This window comes from Stylophora pistillata, chromosome 5, assembly GCF_964205215.1.
Source record: "Stylophora pistillata chromosome 5, jaStyPist1.2, whole genome shotgun sequence".
Taxonomy (NCBI): domain Eukaryota; kingdom Metazoa; phylum Cnidaria; class Anthozoa; order Scleractinia; family Pocilloporidae; genus Stylophora; species Stylophora pistillata.
The window spans coordinates 24,883,556-24,909,024 of NC_142523.1; the positions used below are offsets into that span (position 1 = coordinate 24,883,556).

The following is a 25,469-nucleotide window of genomic DNA, read 5'->3' on the forward strand; positions in this document are numbered from 1 at the left end:
TGTACATGTGTAATCATTTTGTATCAAACACTTTAATTCGACTAACAATTTATTTTGCCGTTCTTTCCTCTTTAAAATTATGGTTTATGGATATTTTAGCGGGTAAGAAAATATTTTAATTCAGAAATCGTGTTTCAAGCAAAACGCTAAAAAATTAACAACTTATTTTAACAACACTTCCCGAAGCATTTCTCTTTATTTTTACTTTTCAAAGTAGTTCGCAATTCATGTAAATTTTGGTCAAATAGACAGTTTGACTTTCTTAGCTTTGCTAGGTATATTAAGTTTTGTTTCGCTTGTAAGTCAGTCACTATTTCTTGTTATCTTCATCCTCTCTTTTCCTTTCTTTTTCTTCCTTTTTTGGCGGTAAAATGTCGCTTCATCTTTTGTTTAGGAAAATTAATCGTTTTTGCATGTCTCTAAATGGTTCACTTATCCCAAAACAGGAGCTCTTAACTTGGAGCGTTAAACTGCTCTTTGTTTCTGTTTGCAATCTCTTGCGTCCGCAAGAGATTATGATATAAGTTCAAAAATATGTTCAAATACAAAAGTTAATTCGCATTAATGATTCGTATTTTAAACCGGCTTTAAAATGACACAACATTCAAGTTTAATTATGTCATTTTTTTATTTTATCTGGTCACCAACGTGTCATTGACAAAACAGGTCGTAAGTATCCTTTTCTTTTATTTGTACTATTTCTCATTCATTTTCACATTTCTGACGCACTGGTCAGTCATTATGAGAGAGACACAGAGTTATTATGATTTTTCCTTATCTCCTTTTGCGAAAGAGTAGAGTTGTAAGCTTTCCTTACAATGAATCGGGCGGGCTTAGTTTTCACCACAGTCACCATTTTATAATTGCAGCCAAGAGGAATACTTTTTTTTTCTCACCATATTTCACTGCATTACCGCAGTAGGGCAGGACTAGAACGGAACATATGCGATCCAAGCGAGTAGTCCACCCATTAAATCCCACCCATCCCACCCCAGGAGAGGACATCCATCACACAGTAATCTCGTGCGTGGGAAGTTAACGTCTCCTACCCGTAACCCTGTGGGAGACGGGACCTCCATTTATTCGTCCCTATCCGAGAAGACTAGAATATCTAGCCATTACCTAATTAATGTTATAGAAAGGTAGGATATTCTTCTCAATTATTTTAAGACCTTGAGTGTTGGTCCGGCCGGGGCTTCAACCCTCGACCTCCCCGCACAACAGTCCAGAGCTCTATCCATTGAGCTAACTGGAAGGCAAAGTGACCTTTTTACCAATGCTGGTTGACAATATGTCCAAGACTCTTTTCCGGTCAGACTTTCCCATTCATTGCCAATATGGTCACTATTTGAAGTACCCGACAATTGTAGCAAGTGCAATATGACTTGGCAGTTAGTCCTACCCCTGGTTGTTCAATTATCAACACACTTTGTCTTAACGATACCAAGATTAAGAACTATGAAAGCAATAACAAATGTGCATAACTAACTAATACTTCTCTCTTTCCCATTACCTACCTTGACTGGCAAACAGACCGTAAGTATCTGTATTCTATTTCATAGTAATTTTGGTGGGTTTAGCAAGTCTTTTCACTGCTTTCACTACTGCAGTAACCATCATGTAATATGTATTCATATTTCATTGTAATGTACTCTTGGTGATAATAAAGGTTACGATTTTCGTTACACAAATATTATTGGGAGCAAATATTTGGCCGAAAAACTATGATCACTAGCTAATAAACACGGCATTCTGATATTCGCCCTACTACCCAAGTTGTATTTGCCTAAAACTGCTTTCAGTTGTTTTGAAGTGGGTTCTTGTAAAAATGTTCATTCAGGGTGAACCATAAGTAGCTAAGGATCCGGTTTCGATCGAGTGGCTCAGTTTAAGTAAAGATTTAATGGTATCTGTAGAAGACTGTGACGTTGAAGTGTCATTCACTTGATACTAGGAATTTAAGTCTCGATTTTATAAGTAGATACATATCAGAACTAACTACTGTACAGAGGTTTTGGACGACTGTGTAATGAATATCAAATCTCTTGCTAGTTAGGTAATTCCATTCGTTTTTCTGTTCTTGATTTTTTTGCTTGTTGTTTCTATTCCATGGCCTTGCTTCTGATAAAACCATAAGAACGTAAGTACATGCTTTATTTTTAAATAGAGCATTTGTATTTTCATGGCGCCTTTACAGCGCGTTTACGCTCACGCATTGAACTGGGGTACAGGTGTTATGTGAAGGAAAAATTTTGCAGTATTTCTCAATAAACAACTAGATGTATTTGAGCTGAAGATGCATATTTTAATTTTATTTTTATATTTTTTATTCTACATGTCACTTCTTCAATCACTTAGCTGGTAAGTCCAAGAAAACTTATCTCACGCAGTTTTTATTCTTAATTTTCATGCTGAAAACGACATTTTTATTCTTTAGTGCATAAGATCAAATTTACAATAAGACTATTTATGAGTTACTTATTCTTTTCGGAGCCCATGTCGATTAAGTGTTATAAAAACAAATCCAAATTATTGTAACCTATTGTTCCCCCATAAGGGAACTGAAATTCAAAGGAAGCATCTTACAACCAGAACTCGAAAATGCATGTAATTATATGAAATGAGATTTTGCATCTGGTCGGACGGGGAGCTGTAGCACTGGACTGGGCTTGGCAAAACTCCGATGTAACCCGGGATCATTATCGAGAACCCATTAAAATTTCTTTTGCTTTCAATAGTACAGATTCAGTCAATGAACCCTTCCCTGACATTAATGAATTTGTGTCAAGTATATTTTTTGTGTTTTATTTTGAATATTAAGCGTAACGCTTGCTTCCGGTGTATCCTCATTAGAGAAGATTATCATAGCTGGCCTCTCACCGTCTAATCTCCTGCTGACCGCTGAAAAGAAAAATTATATTCGGTATTGCTAACTTTTCTGCTTTCGGATAACGACTGAATCTCGTCAAGGACCGCAGATAAAAATGTTTAATGTCTGACGAAGGACCATGATAGGTCTGACAAAGGCAAAGCAGAGGTAAAGCAAAGCTAGCGAAAAGTACTTCAAGGGCTGTTTAAAGGACTTATATAATCAGTCAGACCTTTAACGTGACACCGGAATTTAAAATCAAATTCAGAAACGCAACCCATCCTTGAATATTTTCGCTTAGTTATTTGGAGACAAATTTCCCAAAATCACATCCTTCTCTAAGAAATGTAGATTTAGAAGCTAATACTCGCTTCCCATGTAAAGATAATTTACTGGAACATAAGTCCTTTGAAAATAGTTAGTTAGAATCTACGATGTATTGGCATTCCATAGCTTAGCTATGTTATTCACATTATTGACTGCTCATCTTCTCTTATCTCATCTTTTCTGTCCAGCCAAAAGGGAAGGTAACTATCAATATCATCCGTTCCTATAAATAAAGAACTCTTCCGTGGGTCATTATATACATACATTCAATTCATTGTCTAATCACTGATCAGCAAATTGCAATCGTAATTTAGAAGAGAATCTCTGAGCATATATTATTGACAGCTCGCGATAGCTGTTACCGTGCAGATGTTACTATGGGAGCGATGTTACTGACATGATATGTATATCTCAATAGCTAAGTCCTACAATAAACGATAGTTGTGTGATTATCGTCAGATGTCAGTCATATTTGGCTGATTGTTTGTTTCATTAAACAAATTCTGTCATCTGTTTCAACATAAAGCATTGACATACTAAACAAACTGAATAGTTTAAAGAGAAAAGACAAATGAATAGATTAATGAATGGAGATTTTTTTAATTTTTTTTCCCTTTTGCGGCGTTTTTTTCGGATTCATTAGCGGGTGAGTGCGATGTGTTCAGTTTTTTCGTTAAGCTTATGGTGTTTCTAGCCAAGAGATCCAAGGTTATGTTGAGCCACTTGTTTACTTACCAAATGTGGATCTTTTTTTTTTTCATGTTCTTCTAACATTCCCATTCTAACTGGTTCAACAGATTGTAAGTAGCCATGCTTAAACTATCATTTATCAGTAAACAAGGTAAAGTTGGTTGAACAAACGAAAGGTTCCCAATAGAAGGATATAGAGAGAGTACAATGTTTTTGTTTGGACCAGTAGACGAGTGTGCAAAGATGCAGCATGGAAAAAATGTCATGTATTATAACAATGTAATTTTCAGCGTTTGGCCATCTTCTGGTGGAGCTTTATCAGCAAAAGTTAAGAAATAAGAATTGAATACTTCAAAATCGTAGTTTGTTTCTTTGAGCATTTCTGTACAGTCATCTATTTAAGCAATAGAAAACAATGTTACTTTCCCAGGCTTAATAACATGATAACATTATGAATCCCTGAGAGAAATTGGAAGAACAAGAATGAGGGTTATAAATTGAGAACTGTATGGTGGATGATTTATAAGCTTCAAGCTATCAATATTTTTACTGTGGAGATTTTAGCTCCAACTCACCTTGCAAATTATAAACGGTGATTACAGACGGTAATACTTTTTTACTTTGGTATCCTTTGTAATAAGCTGTAGAATTATGCTGCAACCGAGGTAAAGAGCACAGGAAATGTGATAAATGCGTAAAAGAAACTTATAATTTGACGTTGGACTCTTTTCGTACAACATTGTTTTCAAAGGTTGTATGGCGTGGTCATCTTGGACTGCGCCTGGCGACTGCAAAGAGTGCATTTCTTTGCAGTATCGGGAAAGAGTCGGTAAGTGACAAGAGGAAAATTTTAGAATTTATGATTCGAAAATGCGGTCACGGGTTTTTACTTCCGTTTTGCAACTTCAAAAATCTGTACATGTATTATAAGCTTTTACTCAAATATATGAGTTCTCAGGTATAGATTACAATATATACCACAAGTAAAGTAAATGCCATTACACAATGCGAAATAGATTGATAACCAAGCACAAACTAATACTGAAAATGGTTTAGGAAAATATAAAATACCTTACTTTCAGAATTCAACTGCACAAGAACTAACGAATCACGAGCACAACCTTGTAAATGTAAGTGGTTTTATGAATAAGGGAAAAGAAAAGGGTTCCTCGTGCGCTGGTTGAAAATGTTGCACAGATATCCCTCAACTGGCCTTTTATCAACTTCCAAGTTCTTTGTAAAAGATACTTTGGTCTTATCAACTGAGTGGATAATGCGAATTGGCTACCGGAGAGAGTTTCCAAGCTGACGTTTCGAGCGTTAACTCTGACGAAGCGCTAACCCTTGAGACGTCAACTTCTTTTCGCGGTAGCACGTTACATTATCAACTCAGTTGATAAAATCCTCCCACTGACGCAGCACCACAATTTCTTTATAAACCTTACCCCACCCAACTGCTTCCGTTTATCATTGCAAAACAGCACGACGCGTGCCGATTAATTTTTGTCGTGCTAAACAAAAGCAAAATTTTTTTTTTATATTAGCGAGTGAGTGCTTAGTATTTTCTCTGTGAAAATCATAGCTGCTATCTTTGATTTTTACGGCAGCGGTCAACTGGGGAGAGAAAGAAATCTGCACCAAGGGGATGAGCGACGGTTTATAGGAAGTAGAGGGTAGAGAATGGAATTGATGGTGCACATTAATCATTACTTTCCTTTTCAAAAGAAGGCTGTCAGATAAGATTTAACATTTCAAGTGCGATGTTTTGTGAGAGGTTTTCCAAAACCAGTGTTGAATTGCACAAAATATGAGAAATCTCTTGATACCACGAACATGCTCACGACTAATCAAGTTGATAAAATTATGGAGATGTTGGTCAATATATATGCAGCGCTATAAAACAGTGAAGGGAAACGGGAAGCAGCTTTTCAGATCGTGGTTGCAGATAAATCTTAATTCAAGTTTATTCTTTTATCTTGAGTTTACTTACCCCCTTTTTTTTTAATTATGCTCGTGAACTCCGTGTCCAAGTCCCCCTGAAGTAAATCATCTTCTCGAGAATTGGTGGGTTTTATACAATCAATTGCTTCACTTCAATCGCTCTCTAGGAGGTTTTCCTGCACCTGAGGCACTGTGGAATAAGGCTGGGGTAAATATTTGCAAGAACAACAACCTCACGAATCTTCAAACGACGCAGATCACAGTTTCTATAGAAACTTATCCCGTTGTCCTCGGGGAAAAAAAAGGGAAAAAGGAGGGGGAAAAATAGATAGCGCGCACTTAGCCCAAGTTTTAATATTACCGATTAGAAACTAGATTTTTATTTGTCATTCAAAATAATGGCAATTTTTCTCTAGTGGAAAAAATATATATATATTGCATTTTCCTGCAGAACTAGCGTGCTTTTTGTTAGCAAGGGCTTCGTGTTTTATCAGTGAAAAAAATATATTGATTATAACAGCAGGGGAGGGCACGGGAAAGACAGAGACTTACAACAAGGGAGTGAGCGACAGTTAAAAGGAATGAGCGTGGAGATGAGGGGCGTTAGAAAAAGGTCCTCTTTAAATTAATTATCGGCAATGAAAGCCCGTCAAATCAGATTAAACAACTCGAGGGAAATACTTCATGAGGGGTTTCTCCAAAACTGAACAGAGTTGAATTGGACAAAGGATGGAAAGTTATTTGGTAATACAAACATGGTCACCATTATTAATCGAGTGAATTATGGAGTCGCTGGTCAATACGCATCCAGTGTGATACGGCATTTCTTAAAACACTGAGAGGGGAAGGAAAGCAGCTTTTCGGACCAAATGTCACAGAGTAGTCTTATTTTACTTTTACTCTTTTAGTTATTCTCTTTGTTTTTCTGTTTGTCTTGTTTTTTTTTTTTTAATTTTTACCTACTTTGATTTGTGTTTGTCAATTCTACGCCCAGGTCCTCCTACAATTAATCCTCAGCTGAAGAATCAGTCGGTTGCATATAATTCATTGCTTCAGTTCAATTGCTCTCTAAGAGGTTTCCCTACACCTGAGGTAAACTGGACTAAGGATGGGGTGAGTCTCGGTAACAACAACACTCTCACGATTCGTCAAGCGAAGCCGGAGGACTCTGGTCAATACATATGCAGCGCCAAAAACAGTGAAGGGAGCAACAGCTCAACTTTCTGGATTGAAGTACCGGGAGGTATGGTTGTCATTTTTAAATAGAAACAGCTGAAGTCTATTATCAATTTAATTTTCAGTCATATAAGGAACGAAAAAAGCCGATACTTGGGCTCCAAGTCAGACTTAAGGGCTTCAAGCCACTTATAAATCCACTTCAAAATTGATGAAAATGATAGAAAAGAAATCAAATGATGATGACATTTAAAGAGCGAGTACATGCCAACTGATATAAAAGATGTGAGTTTTATTTTGTATTTAAACGTATGCAAATGTTTTTTTTTGGGGGTAGTCTAGACCAATGGCATTCAGTAGGGAAATTTGTTGGAGATTTTGAATTGACCCTCTCATTTCTCTCCTTATGAAATTGCTTGATGAATATCAATGACTGACGAGTCACGATTTCATGTACGTTATGTTACGGTAACTCGTACCAACTCAACTACTTTATTAAATGACGTAATAATCTTACTGCGGAGCGATACCAATACTAATACGATAACTATCTTCTTAACTTAGAGCCCTCTATAAAAACTATAATCTCACTACACTACTGCACAACACACAGTTCTCTTCAGAGATCCTTGTAACGTATCGATGTCCACTTAAACTTTTTCCACACGGCTGACGACTCCAATAACAGTAAATAACTTCAACAACTATCTGAACGACAACACTAATTTACTGAAAAATGCCTGACTTTAGCCGATCGCGACATCTTTTACAAAATGTTCTAGAAAACTCTGGGGATCTGTAATATAACTATTTTTAGTATCATTACATGACTATTGCATCATAACAAAATATGCTGACTAAGCGTTCTAGAAACTTCTTCAATTCTATTTTTAGAAATTCCGTAACGTAACGCACTCTCTATAACAATTATTAGAATTAGTAACAGTGCACGCTTTATAGCTTGGAGTATTAAAATGGACAATGCGACTTTTTGTTTAAGCTGGTGATTTTTTTACTTTTAGTCTCTCCCCAGATCAATCCGCCTCTAATAGACAAATATATTTCTGAAGGATACCCTGTCAACTTTAGTTGCGTAGCCTCGGGTGATCCAACACCAACATTTGTCTGGACTTTTAATGATGATGACCTGCCATCTGGTATCAAGCAAAATGATCAAGAAGGAGAATCAACCCTGGAATTGCCACCTGTCACAAAAGAGATGGAAGGGACTTACAACTGTACAGCAATAAACAAAGAAAATACAGCAAGTTCCTCTGCAACACTGTATATTTACGGTAAGTTTAATAAAAAAATTAATGTTGTTATTAGCATGAAGATTAATGTGAAGATGAAGATATTAGAGATAAAGGGGGAAATGAGGATAAAGAAGAAGGTGAAGGTGATGGTGAGAAAGGGGGAGAATAGGAGCTCAAGGGTTACACATATATACTGCTTACGGACTGTTCATAGCTTTAATTATGAACTGATGAGCTCAAACAAAGAGACCAAAAAATGGAATAGGTATAGTTCTGATTGAGGTTTTATTATAATCGAAGCTAGAATTTTCTTAAGTCTGAGTAAGCTCAATGGTCAATGTGGGCGATATCAATCCTAAGTAAGAATATTATTGGGGCTATTACATTACAAAGGGATAAGATTTGTTAAAAGTTATTTGGTTCCAGACCTTAAGAAAGCCCGCTACTTGAGTCGACCGAATAGATCTGGAAAGATTGAAAAATGCAAAGAAAAACTCCTAGTAATGGCGCTGCCGTTTGTTGATTGATGAGAAATGCTTGATAACATGCTTTGTACATCATAGCTGGAACATTTTAACACAGATATTTCTGCGAAGGAGAGATCTGGGAAGTTCAGAATAGAGCAGAAGGAATTAAAAAAGAAAACCAAACTCAAAAGCTATTTTTGCATGAGATACAAAAATCAACAATCTTTACCATGAACAAGGTAATGGAACACACACACACACAAAAAAAAAAAAAAACTGCTTCCCCTCCTGAACGAAATATGCGGTGAAATGGCAATGAAATGTTCAAATTAATCTCTTTGGATATTTCCTTCTCTTGCATCTATCCAAAAAGTTAATTTGTGGATCTTTTTAACTCGTGATGAGACTCACTCAATTGAGATTAAGAATATCACAGGTTTGTTTCAGTAAAAGGTCCTCAATGTAGCTTCTTTTGTACTGGAAATGAAAGAAACGTTGTGCAGCATAACCGACTTCTTTTGCCCTTTTTAATGGAGAGTAATAATGAAGAATTAGAAGTTGAAACGTTTGAGCTGGCCTTTTTCGCTGACCTTGTCTGAGCTCATGGAGAGGAGAATATAATAGTGAAAATGGCGTGTTAGTGTGCGAAGCCAAAATTATCAGTAGCTTTCCTTCCTTTCGCTCCATCCTTGATCCTTGACTAAGCATTCTAGAAACTTCTTCAATTCTATTTTTAGAAATTCCGTAAGGTAACTCACTCTCCATAACAATTGTTACAATTAGTAACAGTGCAAGCTTTATAGCTTGGAGTATTAAAATGGTCAATGCGACTTTTTGTTTAAGCTGGTGATCTTTTTACTTTTAGTCTCTCCCCAGATCAATCCGCCTCTAATAGACAAATATATTTCTGAAGGATACCCTGTCAACTTTAGTTGCGTAGCCTCGGGTGATCCAACACCAACATTTGTCTGGACTTTTAATGATGATGACCTGCCATCTGGTATCAAGCAAAATGATCAAGAAGGAGAATCAACCCTGGAATTGCCACCTGTCACAAAAGAGATGGAAGGGACTTACAAGTGTACAGCAATAAACAAAGAAAATACAGCAAGTTCCTCTGCAACACTGTATATTTACGGTAAGTTTAATAAAAAAATTAATGTTGTTATTAGCATGAAGATTAATGTGAAGATGAAGATATTAGAGATAAAGGGGGAAATGAGGATAAAGAAGAAGGTGAAGGTGATGGTGAGAAAGGGGGAAAATAGGAGCTCAAGGGTTACACATATATACTGCTTACGGACTGTTCAATCTGATGAAATCCTCCCACTGACGCAGCACCAGAATTTCTTTATAATTCTTACCCCACCCAACTGCTCCCGTTTATCATTGCAAAACAGCACGACGCGTGCTGATTAATTTTTGTCGTGCTAAACAAAAGCAATTTTTTATTTTAGGGAGTGAGTGCTTAGTATTTTCTCTGTGAAAATCATAGCTGCTATCTTTGATTTTTAACGGCAGCGGTCAACTGAGGAGAGAAAGAAATCTGCATCAAAGGGACGAGCAACGGTTTATAGGAAGTAGAGGGTAGAATTGATGGTGCACATTAATCATTACTTTCCTTTTCAAAAGAAGGTTGTCAGATAACATTTAACATTTCAAGTGCGATGTTTAGTGAGAGGTTTTCCAAAACCAGCGTTGAATTGCAAAAAACTGAGAAATCTCTTGATACCACGAACATGCTCACGACTAATCAAGTTGATAAAATTATGGAGATGTTGGTCAATATATATGCAGCGCTATAAAACAATGAAGGGAAACGGGAAGCAGCTTTTCAGATCGTGGTTGCAGATAAATCTTAATTCAAGTTTATTCTTTTATCTTGAGTTTACTTACCCCTTTTTTTTAAATTATGCCCGTGAACTCCGTGCCCAAGTCCCCCTGAAGTTAATCATCTTCTCGAGAATCGGTGGGTTCCATATAATCAATTGCTTCACTTTAATCGCTCTCTAAGAGGTTTTCCTGCAGCTGAGGCACTGTGGAATAAGGCTGGGGTAAATATTTGTAAGAACAACAACCTCACGAATCTTCAAACGACGCGGATCACAGTTTATATAGAAACTTATCCCGTTATCCTCGGGGAAAAAAAAGGGAAAAAGAGAGGGGGAAAAGTAAATAGCGCGCACTTAGCCCGAGTTTTAATATTACCGATTTTTATTTGTCATTCAAAATAATGGCAATTTTTCTCTAGTGGAAAAAATATATATATACTGCATTTTCCTGCAGAACTAGCGTGATTTTTGTTAGCAAGGGCTTAGTGTTTTATCAGTGAAAAAATATATTGATTATAACAGTAGGGGAGGGCAAGGGAAAGACAGAAACTCACAAAAAGGGAGTGAGCGACAGTTAAAAGGAATGAGAGTGGAGATGATGAGGGGGCATTGAAAAAAGGTCCTCTTTATATTAATTATCGGCAATGAAAGCCCATCAAATCAGATTAAACAACTCGAGGGAAATACTTCATGAGGGGTTTCTCCTAAAACAGAGTTGAATTGGACAAAGGATGGAAAGTTATTTGGTAACACAAACATGGTCACCATTATTAATCGAGTGAATTATGCAGTCGCTGGTAAATACGCATCCAGTGTAATACGGCATTTGTTAAAACACTGAGAGGGGAAGGAAAGCAGCTTTTCGGACCAAATGTCACAGAGTAGTCTTATTTTACTTTTACTCTTTTAGTTATTCTCTTTGTTTTTCTGTTTGTCTTGTTTTTTTTTTTTAATTTTCACCTACTTTGATTTGTGTTTGTCAATTCTACGCCCAGGTCCTCCTACAATTAATCCTCAGCTGAAGAATCAGTCGGTTGCATATAATTCATCGCATCAGTTCAATTGCTTTCTAAGAGGTTTCCCTACACCTGAGGTAAGCTGGACTAAGGATGGGGTGAGTCTCGGTAACAACAACACTCTCACGATTCGTCAAGCGAAACCGGAGGACTCTGGTCAATACATATGCAGCGCCAAAAACAGTGAAGGGAGCAACAGCTCAACTTTCTGGATTGAAGTACCGGGAGGTATGATTGTCATTTTTAAATAGAAACAGCTGAAGTCTATTATCAATTTAATTTTCAGTCATATAAGGAGCGAAAAATGCCGATACTTGGGCTCCAAGTCAGACTTAAGGGCTTCAAACCACTTATAAATCCACTTCAAAATTGATGAAAATGATAGAAAAGAAATCAAATGATGATGACATTTAAAGAGCGAGTACATGCCAACTGATATAAAAGATGTGAGTTTTATTTTGTATTTAAACGTATGCAAATGTTTTTTTTGGGGTAGTCTAAACCAATGGCATTCAGTAGGGAAATTTGTTGGAGATTTTGAATTGACCCTCTCATTTCTCTCCTTATGAAATTGCTTGATGAATATCAATGACTGACGAGTCACGATTTCATGTACGTTATGTTACGGTAACTCGTACCAACTCAACTACTTTATTAAATGACGTAATAATCTTACTGCGGAGCGATACCAATACTAATACGATAACTATCTTCTTAACTTAGAGCCCTCTATAAAAACTATAATCTCACCACACTACTGCACAACACACAGTTCTCTTCAGAGATCCTTGTAACGTATCGATGTCCACTTAAACTTTTTCCACACGGCTGACGACTCCAATAACAGTAAATAACTTCAACAACTGTCTGAACGACAACACTAATTTACTGAAAAATGCCTGACTTTAGCCGATCGCGACATCTTTTACAAAATGTTCTAGAAAACTCTAGGGATCTGTGATATAACTATTTTTAGTATCATTACATGACTATTGCATCATAACAAAATATGCTGACTAAGCGTTCTAGAAACTTCTTCAATTCTATTTTTAGAAATTCCGTAACGTAACGCACTCTCTATAACAATTATTAGAATTAGTAACAGTGCACGCTTTATAGCTTGGAGTATTAAAATGGACAATGCGACTTTTTGTTTAAGCTGGTGATCTTTTTACTTTTAGTCTCTCCCCAGATCAATCCGCCTCTAATGGACAAATATATTTCTGAAGGATACCCTGTCAACTTTAGTTGCGTAGCCTCGAGTGATCCAACACCAACATTTGTCTGGACTTTTAATGATGATGACCTGCCATCTGGTATCAAGCAAAATGATCAAGAAGGAGAATCAACCCTGGAATTGCCACCTGTCACAAAAGAGATGGAAGGGACTTACAAGTGTACAGCAATAAACAAAGAAAATACAGCAAGTTCCTCTGCAACACTGTATATTTACGGTAAGTTTAATAAAAAAATTAATGTTGTTATTAGCATGAAGATTAATGTGAAGATGAAGATATTAGAGATAAAGGGGGAAATGAGGATAAAGATGAATGTGAAGGTGATGGTGAGAAAGGGGGAAAATAGGAGCTCAAGGGTTACACATATATACTGCTTACGGACTATTCATAGCCTTAATTATGAACTGATGAGCACAAACAAAGAGACCAAAAAATGGAATAGGTATAGTTCTGATTGAGGTTTTATTATAATCGAAGCTAGAATTTTCTTAAGTCTGAGTAAGCTCAATGGTCAATGTGGGCGATATCAATCCTAAGTAAGAATATTATTGGGGCTATTACATTACAAAGGGATAGGATTTGTTAAAAGTTATTTGGTTCCAGACCTTAAGAAAGCCCGCTACTTGAGTCGACCGAATAGATCTGGAAAGATTGAAAAATGCAAAGAAAAACTCCTAGTAATGGCGCTGCCGCTTGTTAATTGATGAGAAATGCTTGATAACATGCTTTGTACATCATAGCTGGAACATTTTAACACAGATATTTCTGCGAAGGAGAGATCTGAGAAGTTCAGAATAGAGCAGAAGGAATTAAAAAAGAAAACCAAACTCAAAAGCTATTTTTGCATGTGATAGAAAAATCAACAATCTTTACTATGAACACGGTAATGGAACACACACACACACAAAAAAAAAACTGCTTCCTCTCCTGAACGAAATATGCAGTGAAATGGCAATCAAATGTTCAAATTAATCTCTTTGGATATTTCCTTCTCCTGCATCTATCCAAAAAGTTAATTTGTGGATCTTTTTAACTCGTGATGAGACTCACTCAATTGAGATTAAGAATATCACAGGTTTGATTCAGTAAAAGGTCTTCAATGTAGCTTCTTTTGTGCTGGAAATGAAAGAAACGTTGTGCAGCATAACCGACTTCTTTTGCCCTTTTTAATGGAGAGTAATAATGAAGAATTAGAAGTTGAAACGTTTGAGCTGGCCTTTTTCGCTGACCTTGTCTGAGCTCATGGAGAGGAGAATATAATAGTGAAAATGGCGTGTTAGTGTGCGAAGCCAAAATTATCAGTGGTTTTCCTTCCTTTCGCTCCATCCTTGATCCTTGACTAAGCATTCTAGAAACTTCTTCAATTCTATTTTTAGAAATTGCGTAAGGTAACGCACTCTCCATAACAATTATTAGAATTAGTAACAGTGCACGCTTTATAGCTTGGATTATTAAAATGAACAATGCGAGTTTTTGTTTAAACTGGTCATCTTTTTACTTTTAGTCTCTCCCCAGATCACTCAGCCTCTAACAGACAAATATATTTCTGAAGGATACCCTGTCAACTTTAGTTGCGTAGCCACGGGTGATCCAACACCAACATTTGTCTGGACTTTTAATGATGATGACCTGCCATCTGGTATCAAGAAAAATGATCAAGAAGGAGAATCAACCCTGGAATTGCCACCTGTCACAAAAGAGATGGAAGGGACTTACAAGTGTACAGCAATAAACAAAGAAAATACAGCAAGTTCCTCTGCAACACTGTATATTTACGGTAAGTTTAATAAAGAAATTAATGTTTTTATTAGCATGAAGATTAATGTGAAGATGAAGATATTAGAGATAAAGGGGGAAATGAGGATAAAGATGAAGGTGAAGGTGATGGTGAGAAAGGTGGAAAATAGGAGCTCAAGGGTTATACATATCATCATAACAAAATATGCTGACTAAGCGTTCTAGAAACTTCTTCAATTCTACTTTTAGAAATTCCGTAACGTAACGCACTCTCTATAACAATTATTAGAATTAGTAAGAGTGCACGCTTTATAGCTTGGATTATTAAAATGGACAATGCGAGTTTTTGTTTAAACTGGTGATCTTTTTACTTTTAGTGTCTCCCCAGATCACTCAGCCTCCAATAGACAAATATATTTTTGAAGGATACCCTGTCAAATTTAGTTGCGTAGCCACGGGTGATCCAACACCAACATTTGTCTGGACTTTTAATGATGATGACCTGCCACCTGGTATCAAGCAAAATGATCAAGAAGGAGAATCAACCCTGGAATTGCCACCTGTCACAAAAGAGATGGAAGGGACTTACAAGTGTACAGCAATAAACAAAGAAAATACAACAAGTTCCTCGGCAATACTGTATATTTACGGTAAGTCTAATAGAAAAATAATGTTGTTATTAGAATGAAGATTAATGTGAAGATGAAGATATTAGAGATAAAGGGGGAAATGAGGATAAAGATGAAGGTGAAGGTGATGGTGAGAAAGGGGGAAAATGGGAGCTCAAGGGTTACACATATATACTGCTTACGGACTATTCATAGCTTTAATTATGAACTGATGAGCACAAACAAAGAGACCAAAAAATGGAATAGGTATAGTTCTGATTGAGGTTTTATTATAATCGAAGCTAGAATTTTCTTAAGTCTGAGTAAGCTCAATGGTCAATGTGGGCGATATCAATCCTAAGTAAGAATATTATTGGGGCTATTACATTACAAAGGGATAGGATTTGTTAAAAGTTATTTGGTTCCAGACCTTAAGAAAGCCCGCTACTTGAGTCGACCGAATAGATCTGGAAAGATTGAAAAATGCAAAGAAAAACTCCTAGTAATGGCGCTGCCGTTTGTTGATTGATGAGAAATGCTTGATAACATGCTTTGTACATCATAGCTGGAACATTTTAACACAGATATTTCTGCGAAGGAGAGATCTGGGAGGTTCAGAATAGAGCAGCAGGAATTAAAAAAGAAAACCAAACTCAAAAGCTATTTTTGCATGTGATAGAAAAATCAACAATCTTTACTATGAACAAGGTAATGGAACACACACACACACACACAAAATGCTTCCCCTCCTGAACGAAATATGCGGTGAAATGGCAATCAAATGTTCAAATTAATCCCTTTGGATATTTCCTTCTCTTGTATCTATTCAAAAAGTTAATTTGTGGATCTTTTTAACTTGTGATGAGACTCACTCAATTGAGATTAAGAATATCACAGGTTTGATTTAGTAAAAGGTCTTCAATGTAGCTTCTTTTGTGCTGGAAATGAAAGAAACGTTGTGCAGCATAACCGACCTCTTTTGCCCTTTTTAATGGAGAGTAATAATGAAAAATTAGAAGTTGAAACGTTTGAGCTGGCCTTTTTCGCTGACCTTGTCTGAGCTCATGGAGAGGTGAATATAATAGTGAAAATGGCGTGTTAGTGTGCGAAGCTAAAATCATCAGTGGCTTTCCTTCCTTTCGCTCCATCCTTGATTAAAATACACCCTTGTCGACCTCACAAACGAAGAGGAAATGTTCCAAAGAATACTCAAGCTGAAAGAAAAGGGCCTCAGAGTCCTAAAAGCGACGATGACACTGTGAGTCCCAGTTACAGGTAGCTATTGGATGAGATACATCAGTTCATTTTTACGAAGAGGAGTCTATCACGCACATGATGAATGCAGTACATGGAATGAACGTTTTACTATCTGGGAGGAAAGGTAAGCCTTCTTCCTTCTGTCTTGATGCATTTTCTACAAATTTGCAAAACATATTTAAAGAACATTATTGAAAGATAAAGTTAGGGGTCTTGTTTGTCATAATTTGGAAACTGAAGACACCTGTTAGTTTTCGTCATTATGAAAAGACCCCAACCAAAGCAATCTGTAAAATTTCTACAAAGTTGAATTATGAACGTTCAAAGACTATAATCCGTAAAACAACCAAGAACTACCATAAGACAATCCGCTTCTTCTAACAACTTGCAGACATATATTAACGGCATTGCGGCTTTACAGAGAGAATGAAAGCCATAGAGTACCTACGTATAATTGTACACTGAAAGTACGCCTTACCCTTGGTGGTCTATAATTTTGGTTGTTTTTCCTTAAAGTCATAAAATTGGTTTTCCACTGGTCATGGATTTTTGTTTTCATTGCGGGCTGTCATGTCTTTGTAACCTGAATGATTTGACAGGCTGAAAATATTACGACATCTAATGTTGATGTGACTGATGGACTTACAAATGGTGCAGAAATTCTGTAAGACCAAGTATCCTTTGAGTATTATTTCCACATCTTGAATGAGGCAGAAAGCAGTGCAGAGAATATGCTATTTGTACAACACGCACATAAATAAAATTTGGACAACAGTTTTCAAAGTAACAAAAAAATTCCAGATCAATTAAAAAAGGAAGGTACCAATTCCTCGGCATGAATTTCCAATTAGACCTGATGCTACCAAAACTATTCATCGTTGTCAAGGTGATACGCTAAATGAAGCAGTTGTCAATTTTCCAACATCCATAAGGGAGCATATGCATTACGTTGGCTTCAGCAGAGTAAGAAACAGTTCTTCACTGCATGTTCTCAATTGTAGTGAAAAAAAGTAAAGGTCGGCGACAGTTAAAAATGAAATGAGTAGACTGAGAACAGAAGGAGGTCTCAAGCCTCTAGCAACCCTGCAGGTTATCGATTCACCCCTGAAAAAAACACAATCTTGTTTCAGACTGCTCGATCTCCTCACTTACATATACAAGATGTCCTAGCCGGTTACAGCATTAAAAAGCTGATGTTACCACTTTTGTTGAAACAAAACTTTACTTCAAACAACAACAAACATATGAAACATATGTGTGAACTGCGGTTATGAGACGTATATAAGAACGATCCTTCGCAGTAAAGCACTATTTGAGCAATAGTGAAAATCAGACCTGAAAAAAATTTCAGGCCTGTACGGGATTCGAACCACTGACCTCTGCGATACTAGTGCAGCGCTCTACCAATTGAGCTAACAAGCCAACTGGGAGCAGGCCATCAAATTAATTCGATATAAACCCGTAGATGATAAATCAAACAACAACAAACATATGAAACATATGTGTGAACTGCGGTTATGAGACGTATATAAGAACGATCCTTCGCAGTAAAGCACTATTTGAGCAATAGTGAAAATCAGACCTGAAAAAAATTTCAGGCCTGTACGGGATTCGAACCACTGACCTCTGCGATACTAGTGCAGCGCTCTACCAATTGAGCTAACAAGCCAACTGGGAGCAGGCCATCAAATTAATTCGATATAAACCCGTAGATGATAAATCAAACAACAACAAACATATGAAACATATGTGTGAACTGCGGTTATGAGACGTATATAAGAACGATCCTTCGCAGTAAAGCACTATTTGAGCAATAGTGAAAGTCAGACCTGAAAAAAAAAAAAAAAATTTCAGGCCTGTACGGGATTCGAACCACTGACCTCTGCGATACTAGTGCAGCGCTCTACCAATTGAGCTAACAAGCCAACTGGGAGCAGGCCTGCTCCCAGTTGGCTTGTTAGCTCAATTGGTAGAGCGCTGCACTAGTATCGCAGAGGTCAGTGGTTCGAATCCCGTACAGGCCTGAAATTTTTTTCAGGTCTGATTTTCACTATTGCTCAAATAGTGCTTTACTGCGAAGGATCGTTCTTATATACGTCTCATAACCGCAGTTCACACATATGTTTCATATGTTTGTTGTTGTTTGATTTATCATCTACGGGTTTATATCGAATTAATTTGATGGCCTGCTCCCAGTTGGCTTGTTAGCTCAATTGGTAGAGCGCTGCACTAGTATCGCAGAGGTCAGTGGTTCGAATCCCGTACAGGCCTGAAATTTTTTTCAGGTCTGATTTTCACTATTGCTCAAATAGTGCTTTACTGCGAAGGATCGTTCTTATATACGTCTCATAACCGCAGTTCACACATATGTTTCATATGTTTGTTGTTGTTTGATTTATCATCTACGGGTTTATATCGAATTAATTTGATGGCCTGCTCCCAGTTGGCTTGTTAGCTCAATTGGTAGAGCGCTGCACTAGTATCGCAGAGGTCAGTGGTTCGAATCCCGTACAGGCCTGAAATTTTTTTCAGGTCTGATTTTCACTATTGCTCAAATAGTGCTTTACTGCGAAGGATCGTTCTTATATACGTCTCATAACCGCAGTTCACACATATGTTTCATATGTTTGTTGTTGTTTGATTTATCATCTACGGGTTTATATCGAATTAATTTGATGGCCTGCTCCCAGTTGGCTTGTTAGCTCAATTGGTAGAGCGCTGCACTAGTATCGCAGAGGTCAGTGGTTCGAATCCCGTACAGGCCTGAAATTTTTTTCAGGTCTGATTTTCACTATTGCTCAAATAGTGCTTTACTGCGAAGGATCGTTCTTATATACGTCTCATAACCGCAGTTCACACATATGTTTCATATGTTTGTTGTTGTTTGATTTATCATCTACGGGTTTATATCGAATTAATTTGATGGCCTGCTCCCAGTTGGCTTGTTAGCTCAATTGGTAGAGCGCTGCACTAGTATCGCAGAGGTCAGTGGTTCGAATCCCGTACAGGCCTGAAATTTTTTTCAGGTCTGATTTTCACTATTGCTCAAATAGTGCTTTACTGCGAAGGATCGTTCTTATATACAAAACTTTACTTGTAAGGAAGAGATGACACATTTGAGCTTCCTGGATTTACTCTTTACAGAAATGACTTCAATCTTTCCAACAAAACAATGTGTTATGGAACTGCTTTGTATATTAAGAGTGTACTAAAATTCCATTCAGGTTCAATGTTAATAATGTAGAAATTGCTGTAACAATTCTTAGCCATCCACTTCCAAATTCCCACCTTGTAGGTGTGACTGCGGCAATATTAACTTCTCAACACCACAATAACTGATAAAAAGGCCGTTTTATTGACGGTTAACGATGTGGGTTGAAACTTAAAAGTAATAAATAAATACAAAATTACAACCATTGATTACGCAAAAAGTAAAGGTGATAGGAATGAATTATGCTGAGCCAACTTGAAATACGTGAATGTAACATGGAGGAGAAGTGGTCGATCGACAAACTCAGCGGGAGTAGTTGGAGCACTTGGAAATTTCAAATGAAACATTTACTGCTGGCGAAAGGATTATGGGGCTCGGTAGAGGGATCAGAAGTCTTCACAAGCGATGCCACGACAACATCACAAACACTTTACCGATGGAGGCTACAAAAGGCGTTCTCGACAATTGTGTTGGCGATTGATAGCACTCGGTTTTACTTGATCACCTCAAGCGAAGAACCAAAGCAAGCGTGGGATGCGTTGAGGAAACATTTTGAACGAGAGACACTCGCGAACAAACTATTTTTAAAGAAGAACAATTTTATTTATAACCTCAGTGGGTCGCTGTCTAAGATTGACAAGGTCGTGCTTGGTGACCTTAACACTGATCTTTTAGTTGAAAGGAGAAATGCAAGTTCGCCTCAGAAACGATTGCTCAAGGGAATTACTGAGCTTCACGATCGCAACCAAGTGATTGAATCTTCAACACGCGTCATGGAGCACTCAGAATGTCCCATTGACTTGTGCTTCACCAATGCTCAACAAACAATTACCGAGTCCAACGTTATAGATCATGGTCTGAGCGATCATTCTTTGGTTTACTGCGTAATGAAGAGCGCTCGTTATCGAGCTCCACCAAAAACGATCCAATTTCGCTCGTATAAAAACTACGATGGAGATTCCTTTGCATCTGAACTCCGCCAAGTACTTTTGAATGTGGTTTTAACAACCCCGAAGATATCGATGACCTCACTGACACCTGGACTAAACTATTCTCAGAGGTTGCCGAGTCCCATGCTTCAATAAGAACAAGCTGGGACAGAGGCTTTTCTATTCCTTGGTTGAACTCTCACATTACACATCTTATGAATAAGCGCGATTACCACCAGAAGAAAGCCAAGGGAAATAAATGCAGTATTCACTGGCGTCTGTATCGGGATCTGAGGAACAAAGTCACCCATAGCATCAAGAAAGCCAAATCCGATTATTACACTAACCTGATAATTGACAGTAGTAAATCAAGTGTCAAAGACTTCTCGAGAGCTTTCAAACAAACTCTACCCTCGTCTAAAACGTCTTCCAGAATTACCAGTCTGTTAGCTGATGGCGCCCTTCTCACCTCAGCCCAGTCTATTAATACATACTTCGTGAACGTGAAAAAATTTCTTGCGGAAAAGATCGTTCCTAAGCCGTACACAGCTAAGGCTATGGCCTGCCATTCTACCTTTACATTACAACTGATTAGCGAAACTTTTGTTTCAAGATGGAGGCGGACAGGGGGAGACGGGGAGCCATTAACAATGATTCTAGAATAGGCATTAGAGCAGAATAGTTCGACCCAACCACAAAAGGAAGGGCCGAAACCAAATTTACGTAGCATTTTCATTATGAATTCGTGATGGACTCGATCAAAAGCTTTTTCTTGGTCTAGCGAAACAGGAATACCTGATTCGTTTGTTTTATCGATCATATCTAGAGTGTCGCGAAGTAATACTTGTTTAAAAGGGTGATAAACAGAACGCTTCTAATTACAGGCCAGTTCCATTCTGCCGACTATAAGCAAGATCTTAGAGAAGGCGGTTCATACTCAGTTTTATGCATATCTAACTGAGGATGATTTAATTTCACCCAACCAGTTTGGATTTAGATTAAAGTCATCTACTCTTACTGCTGCCTCTCAGCTTTCTGATCACCTCCTTCACTCCATGAACAATGGTTGCCTGACCGGTGCTGTAGTTTTAGACCTGGGCAAAGCGTTTGATACTGTCAATCACACAATCCTGCTTCAGAAACTCTCAAAGTATGATGCTGATGATGCTTTCAAGGCCTGGTTTACTTCATTCTTTACGAGCAGAAAACAAGTGACCAGCTATAATGGTGCCGCGCAAAGTTGCCTCTGTTTCGATTGGCGTTGCTCAAGGCTCTATATTAGGCCAGTTTCTATTTATAATTTACATGAATGATCTATCTGACGTTTTGAAATTCTGTCAGGTCACTTTATATGCAAATGATACTGTTTTATATCTCGCCTCCAAATCTACTGTGGAATTACAAAGCGAGATTAATGCTGCCTTAAGACGTAAATGTAAATGGCTTCGGGCTAACCAAATGTAAAAGATTAAAAAGGCATATCCAATCATCAAGCATCAAATATAACGAGTTTAAAATAATAGAATGTAAAAGATAAAAAGAATATACAAAGGGTATTAAACAAAGAATGTCATTAGGAAGCAAAGATAACTTTGAAAAGGCCACGTTTAAAAGCAGAAGTAAGGACAGACCCAGCTTTGCTTAAGTGGGAACTATTAGCAATTTTTTAAACTTTCTACGTTCGTGTTGGCTGTGAGGTTTGAATTGCGAATCTTTATTTATCCTCCTGGCGTGGTGCACCTTTGATGGCCTAAGAGTTCCACTAACGACTTGCGATATATATATATTCAGTATAATTTCAGAGCTGAACAAAGAGTTTCCAGCAATCTGATTGGTCGAGCGGTTCCTCATATGACGCTATATAAACCGCTCCGCGCGGTTTATATAAAATGTTAAACTAAAGTGTTAGTAAATGTTACTAAAATGTTATGATTTTAGAAATTTCTCTGTTGTTCAGCTCTGAAATTATGCTAAAACAATTATTCGCCTCAGGTTCGGTGAATAATGTCGAATAATCCCGTCGACTTCGTCTTGGGGATTATTCGACGATATTCACCTCGCCTTCGGCGAATAATTGTTAAATATATACATGTATTTTGATTCTCTCTGTGTTGTAACCGTCTTTTTCGTATGAGCTGAATAAAAGGAGCAAAAGGTTGTTTTCAATGGTGTAAAAATATTAGTGAACGTGAAGAGTTTCATGATAAAAAGTGCACGACAGCAACAATCAAAAACCTACATGTACATGTTTCAAATTGTCTTTCATAAAAAAGGTCATAAGGTGGTAACATATAACTGTAAGAAATAAGTCACACGAATGAACATTATAACTGTACATCTGAAATACACCTTTGTTAAAAATTATTAAAACGCAGACTAAAAAAGGCCTAGCTTGTGAAGGGCTCTGGCAAGGATGATGCAAACAGACAATGAGAAGAAAGACGAGCAAAGCAGAAACACTTGGGAAAGGGAAGATGACACCCTATTGACATAACAAGGAAGATTCCCATTACGTCATTAACTCCATATGCATGCATTGCAATCTAAATAAATCATACGTGAAAATGATAGTTTGAAGATACTACCTAAATCATTAAACTGTAAGGACCTGTCAAAATGCGATCGTTTGCATTTGAATTTTAAGTTTGCCCACGTGACCATTTAAGGAGCTACTTTTACTCATGCGAATTTCCCTTCTTGCAAGGCATCAAAAACGGTTAACAGCTCAAATACAGTCATGAAATCTCAATGATGAAGTCTCCCGGCAACAGCTCTCAGTGACACCTGTCTTTTCTTTCATTTCCCACACCCTCTCTCCCAGGCTACAATTGACTTTAATATTATTGTAATGCTGGCCTACCATGTCTGACTCTGACAGTGGGGTGGTGGCTACTCCTTATAGTAAACTGTACTGGCAAATTCTGCCCAAAAGGGGTGCATTTTTTAACAAAGAGCTTATATGAAAGGGTAAAGATTTTGCAAATTAAATCATAGAAGAAGGTAGGGAGAACTACCCTAACGAGACCGGATTTCAAGTCAGACCCTTATTAGTTGGAAAATAGACGAATAATAAAGATATATCATGAGGTAGCTCCAAGGAGCCTTTGATTATTAACTAAATTAGTTTCCTACGACCCTCTCTCTTTACTTTATTTCAGAAAATGGAGAAGCCTCTCCCAAAAGTTCATTGGAGTGGTATTACATTGCTGGACTTGTGGCTGTTGTCATTTTCCTGCTGCTGGCTCTGTACGCATACATCAAAAAACGTCATGTGACAGGTAAAAGAAACTTATAAGAGAAGCGAAGCCTTGCCTGATGAAAACAAAACGTTTTAATATGGAAAATTGTGGCCTTTTACAAGTTACGTTTTGCGAGTGCAAAGGAGTTGTTTTATGCAGGTTACATTCTGTACTTCCATCTCCGATAATGAGGGTCACTTCTCACTCCCTGCAAGCCCGTTAAGAGCGTGTCTACGAGAAAACCGGGAAGGGGGCGATAAACCTTAAATTACCGATTTGGCTCAAACTTTGCACAAATGCTAAGTAGCATGAGTTAACAAATGTGTAAAAGTAATAGGTCAAAATATTTAATTCCCAGGGAGATATAGGATCCCAGCAGCTATCTCAAGCTTAACAAATAACACGTCAAATAATTTGGTGGCCGTAAATCTTTGTTATATTTTAAACTTTGTAGACTACAAACACAACATGCCAGACGAATGTCAAAGTTGACCGCTAAGCAAAATTGCAGGCGCAATCTGATTAATGATGGCGGATTTTCCTTTTGAGTAACATCAGCTTTTAGGGCATAAATTATCTTTTTGCCACCAGCACACATCATGTAAGTCGATAAGTATCACGCCGTAAAAGACCAATCATTTTGGTGGATCTTTCAGAGAGCTCTGTCGGCGTTTAATATTTCAACAAGGCAACGAAGCAAATCGAATCTGGTACATTTTTGACATAATGGCTACTTATCGAACAAATGATATCAAGCCAAAAGTTGCAACTGAGGCACCACAGAGACATGTATGTACTATCAAGTTTCTTCCTAGATTTCTTTTGTCAGAAAGTTCGACTACATGTGCTCTTGATGTTCATCATCAACTGCTGCGTTTCCTCGAGAATAATCCAAATATGGCTGCAAAAGTTCTCAAAAATGGCCCAACTTGCACTATTCAAATATTCTCTCCTCGTTCATGTTTAAACGGTACTCTCTGGGAATTTCTTGTAAATCTCAAATTATTTTAAGTTAATAAAACAAAAATGTGGTATACGTAGTTTTGATGATATAGACTAAAAAGCGGGAGGTGGATGTAACTTCAGCATGGGCTATGAAATAAATTGACCAAAGATATTATTGCTGATTTGGAAGTCCAGAGATGGCTTTCACTGCCCACATAAGAATAATGATCAGATGTGGTTGCTTACCGGAGATATTGGGCCGTAAAATACCCTTATTTTTGGACTTTGTCAAAACCAGAAAAAGTCGTCTTTACTTAAGCGAGAGGTAGGGGAAGAAATGAAACGAAAAAGTTAAAAAAATTCAATTTCTCAGAGGTCTGATAGATTCAAAATAAAACCCAGTTAATTGAATTTGCCGTTGGATTTTCAGTTTGTCACAGCAGCAATGCAAAATTAGCTAAATAAATATGCAAAAAATGCAGGAAATGGTAGTTTTCCTAGGGGGACCCTATATCTCCCAGAGAAATAAATATTTTGACCTATTATTTTCACACATTTGTTAACTCATGCTACTCAGCATTTGTGCCAAGTTTAAGCCAAAACGGTGATTTGAGGTCTATTGCCCCCGCCCGGTTCTGCCCGGTTTTCTCGTGGATAAGCTCTTAACTCACAAAAAGGTTATAAATTATTATATGAAATCTATTGCTGTGACAACTCATCTCCTCTTATTT

General features: G+C 37.4%; 1 protein-coding gene across 3 annotated transcripts in view; it reads left to right on the forward strand.

The window, feature by feature from the left end:
* The first annotated feature begins 1,113 nt into the window (after positions 1-1,113).
* LOC111347559 (inactive tyrosine-protein kinase 7-like) overlaps positions 1,114-25,469 on the forward strand; it is a 38,109-nt gene continuing 13,753 nt past the window's right edge. The window contains exons 1-11 of one of the 3 annotated variants that reach the window (XM_088761042.1): positions 1,114-3,996; positions 4,638-4,715; positions 4,969-5,016; positions 6,822-7,070; positions 8,026-8,298; positions 9,592-9,864; positions 11,554-11,802; positions 12,756-13,028; positions 14,317-14,589; positions 14,927-15,199; positions 23,713-23,832. In XM_088761042.1, coding sequence (XP_088617168.1) covers positions 4,643-4,715; positions 4,969-5,016; positions 6,822-7,070; positions 8,026-8,298; positions 9,592-9,864; positions 11,554-11,802; positions 12,756-13,028; positions 14,317-14,589; positions 14,927-15,199; positions 23,713-23,832 — 2,104 coding nt within the window. In that variant the 5' untranslated portion in view covers positions 1,114-3,996; positions 4,638-4,642. Of the gene's footprint in view, positions 4,716-4,968; positions 5,017-6,821; positions 7,071-8,025; positions 8,299-9,591; positions 9,865-11,553; positions 11,803-12,755; positions 13,029-14,316; positions 14,590-14,926; positions 15,200-23,712; positions 23,833-25,469 lie in introns of all 3 variants that reach the window. The other 2 variants (XM_088761043.1, XM_088761045.1) reach the window with 2 other exon arrangements.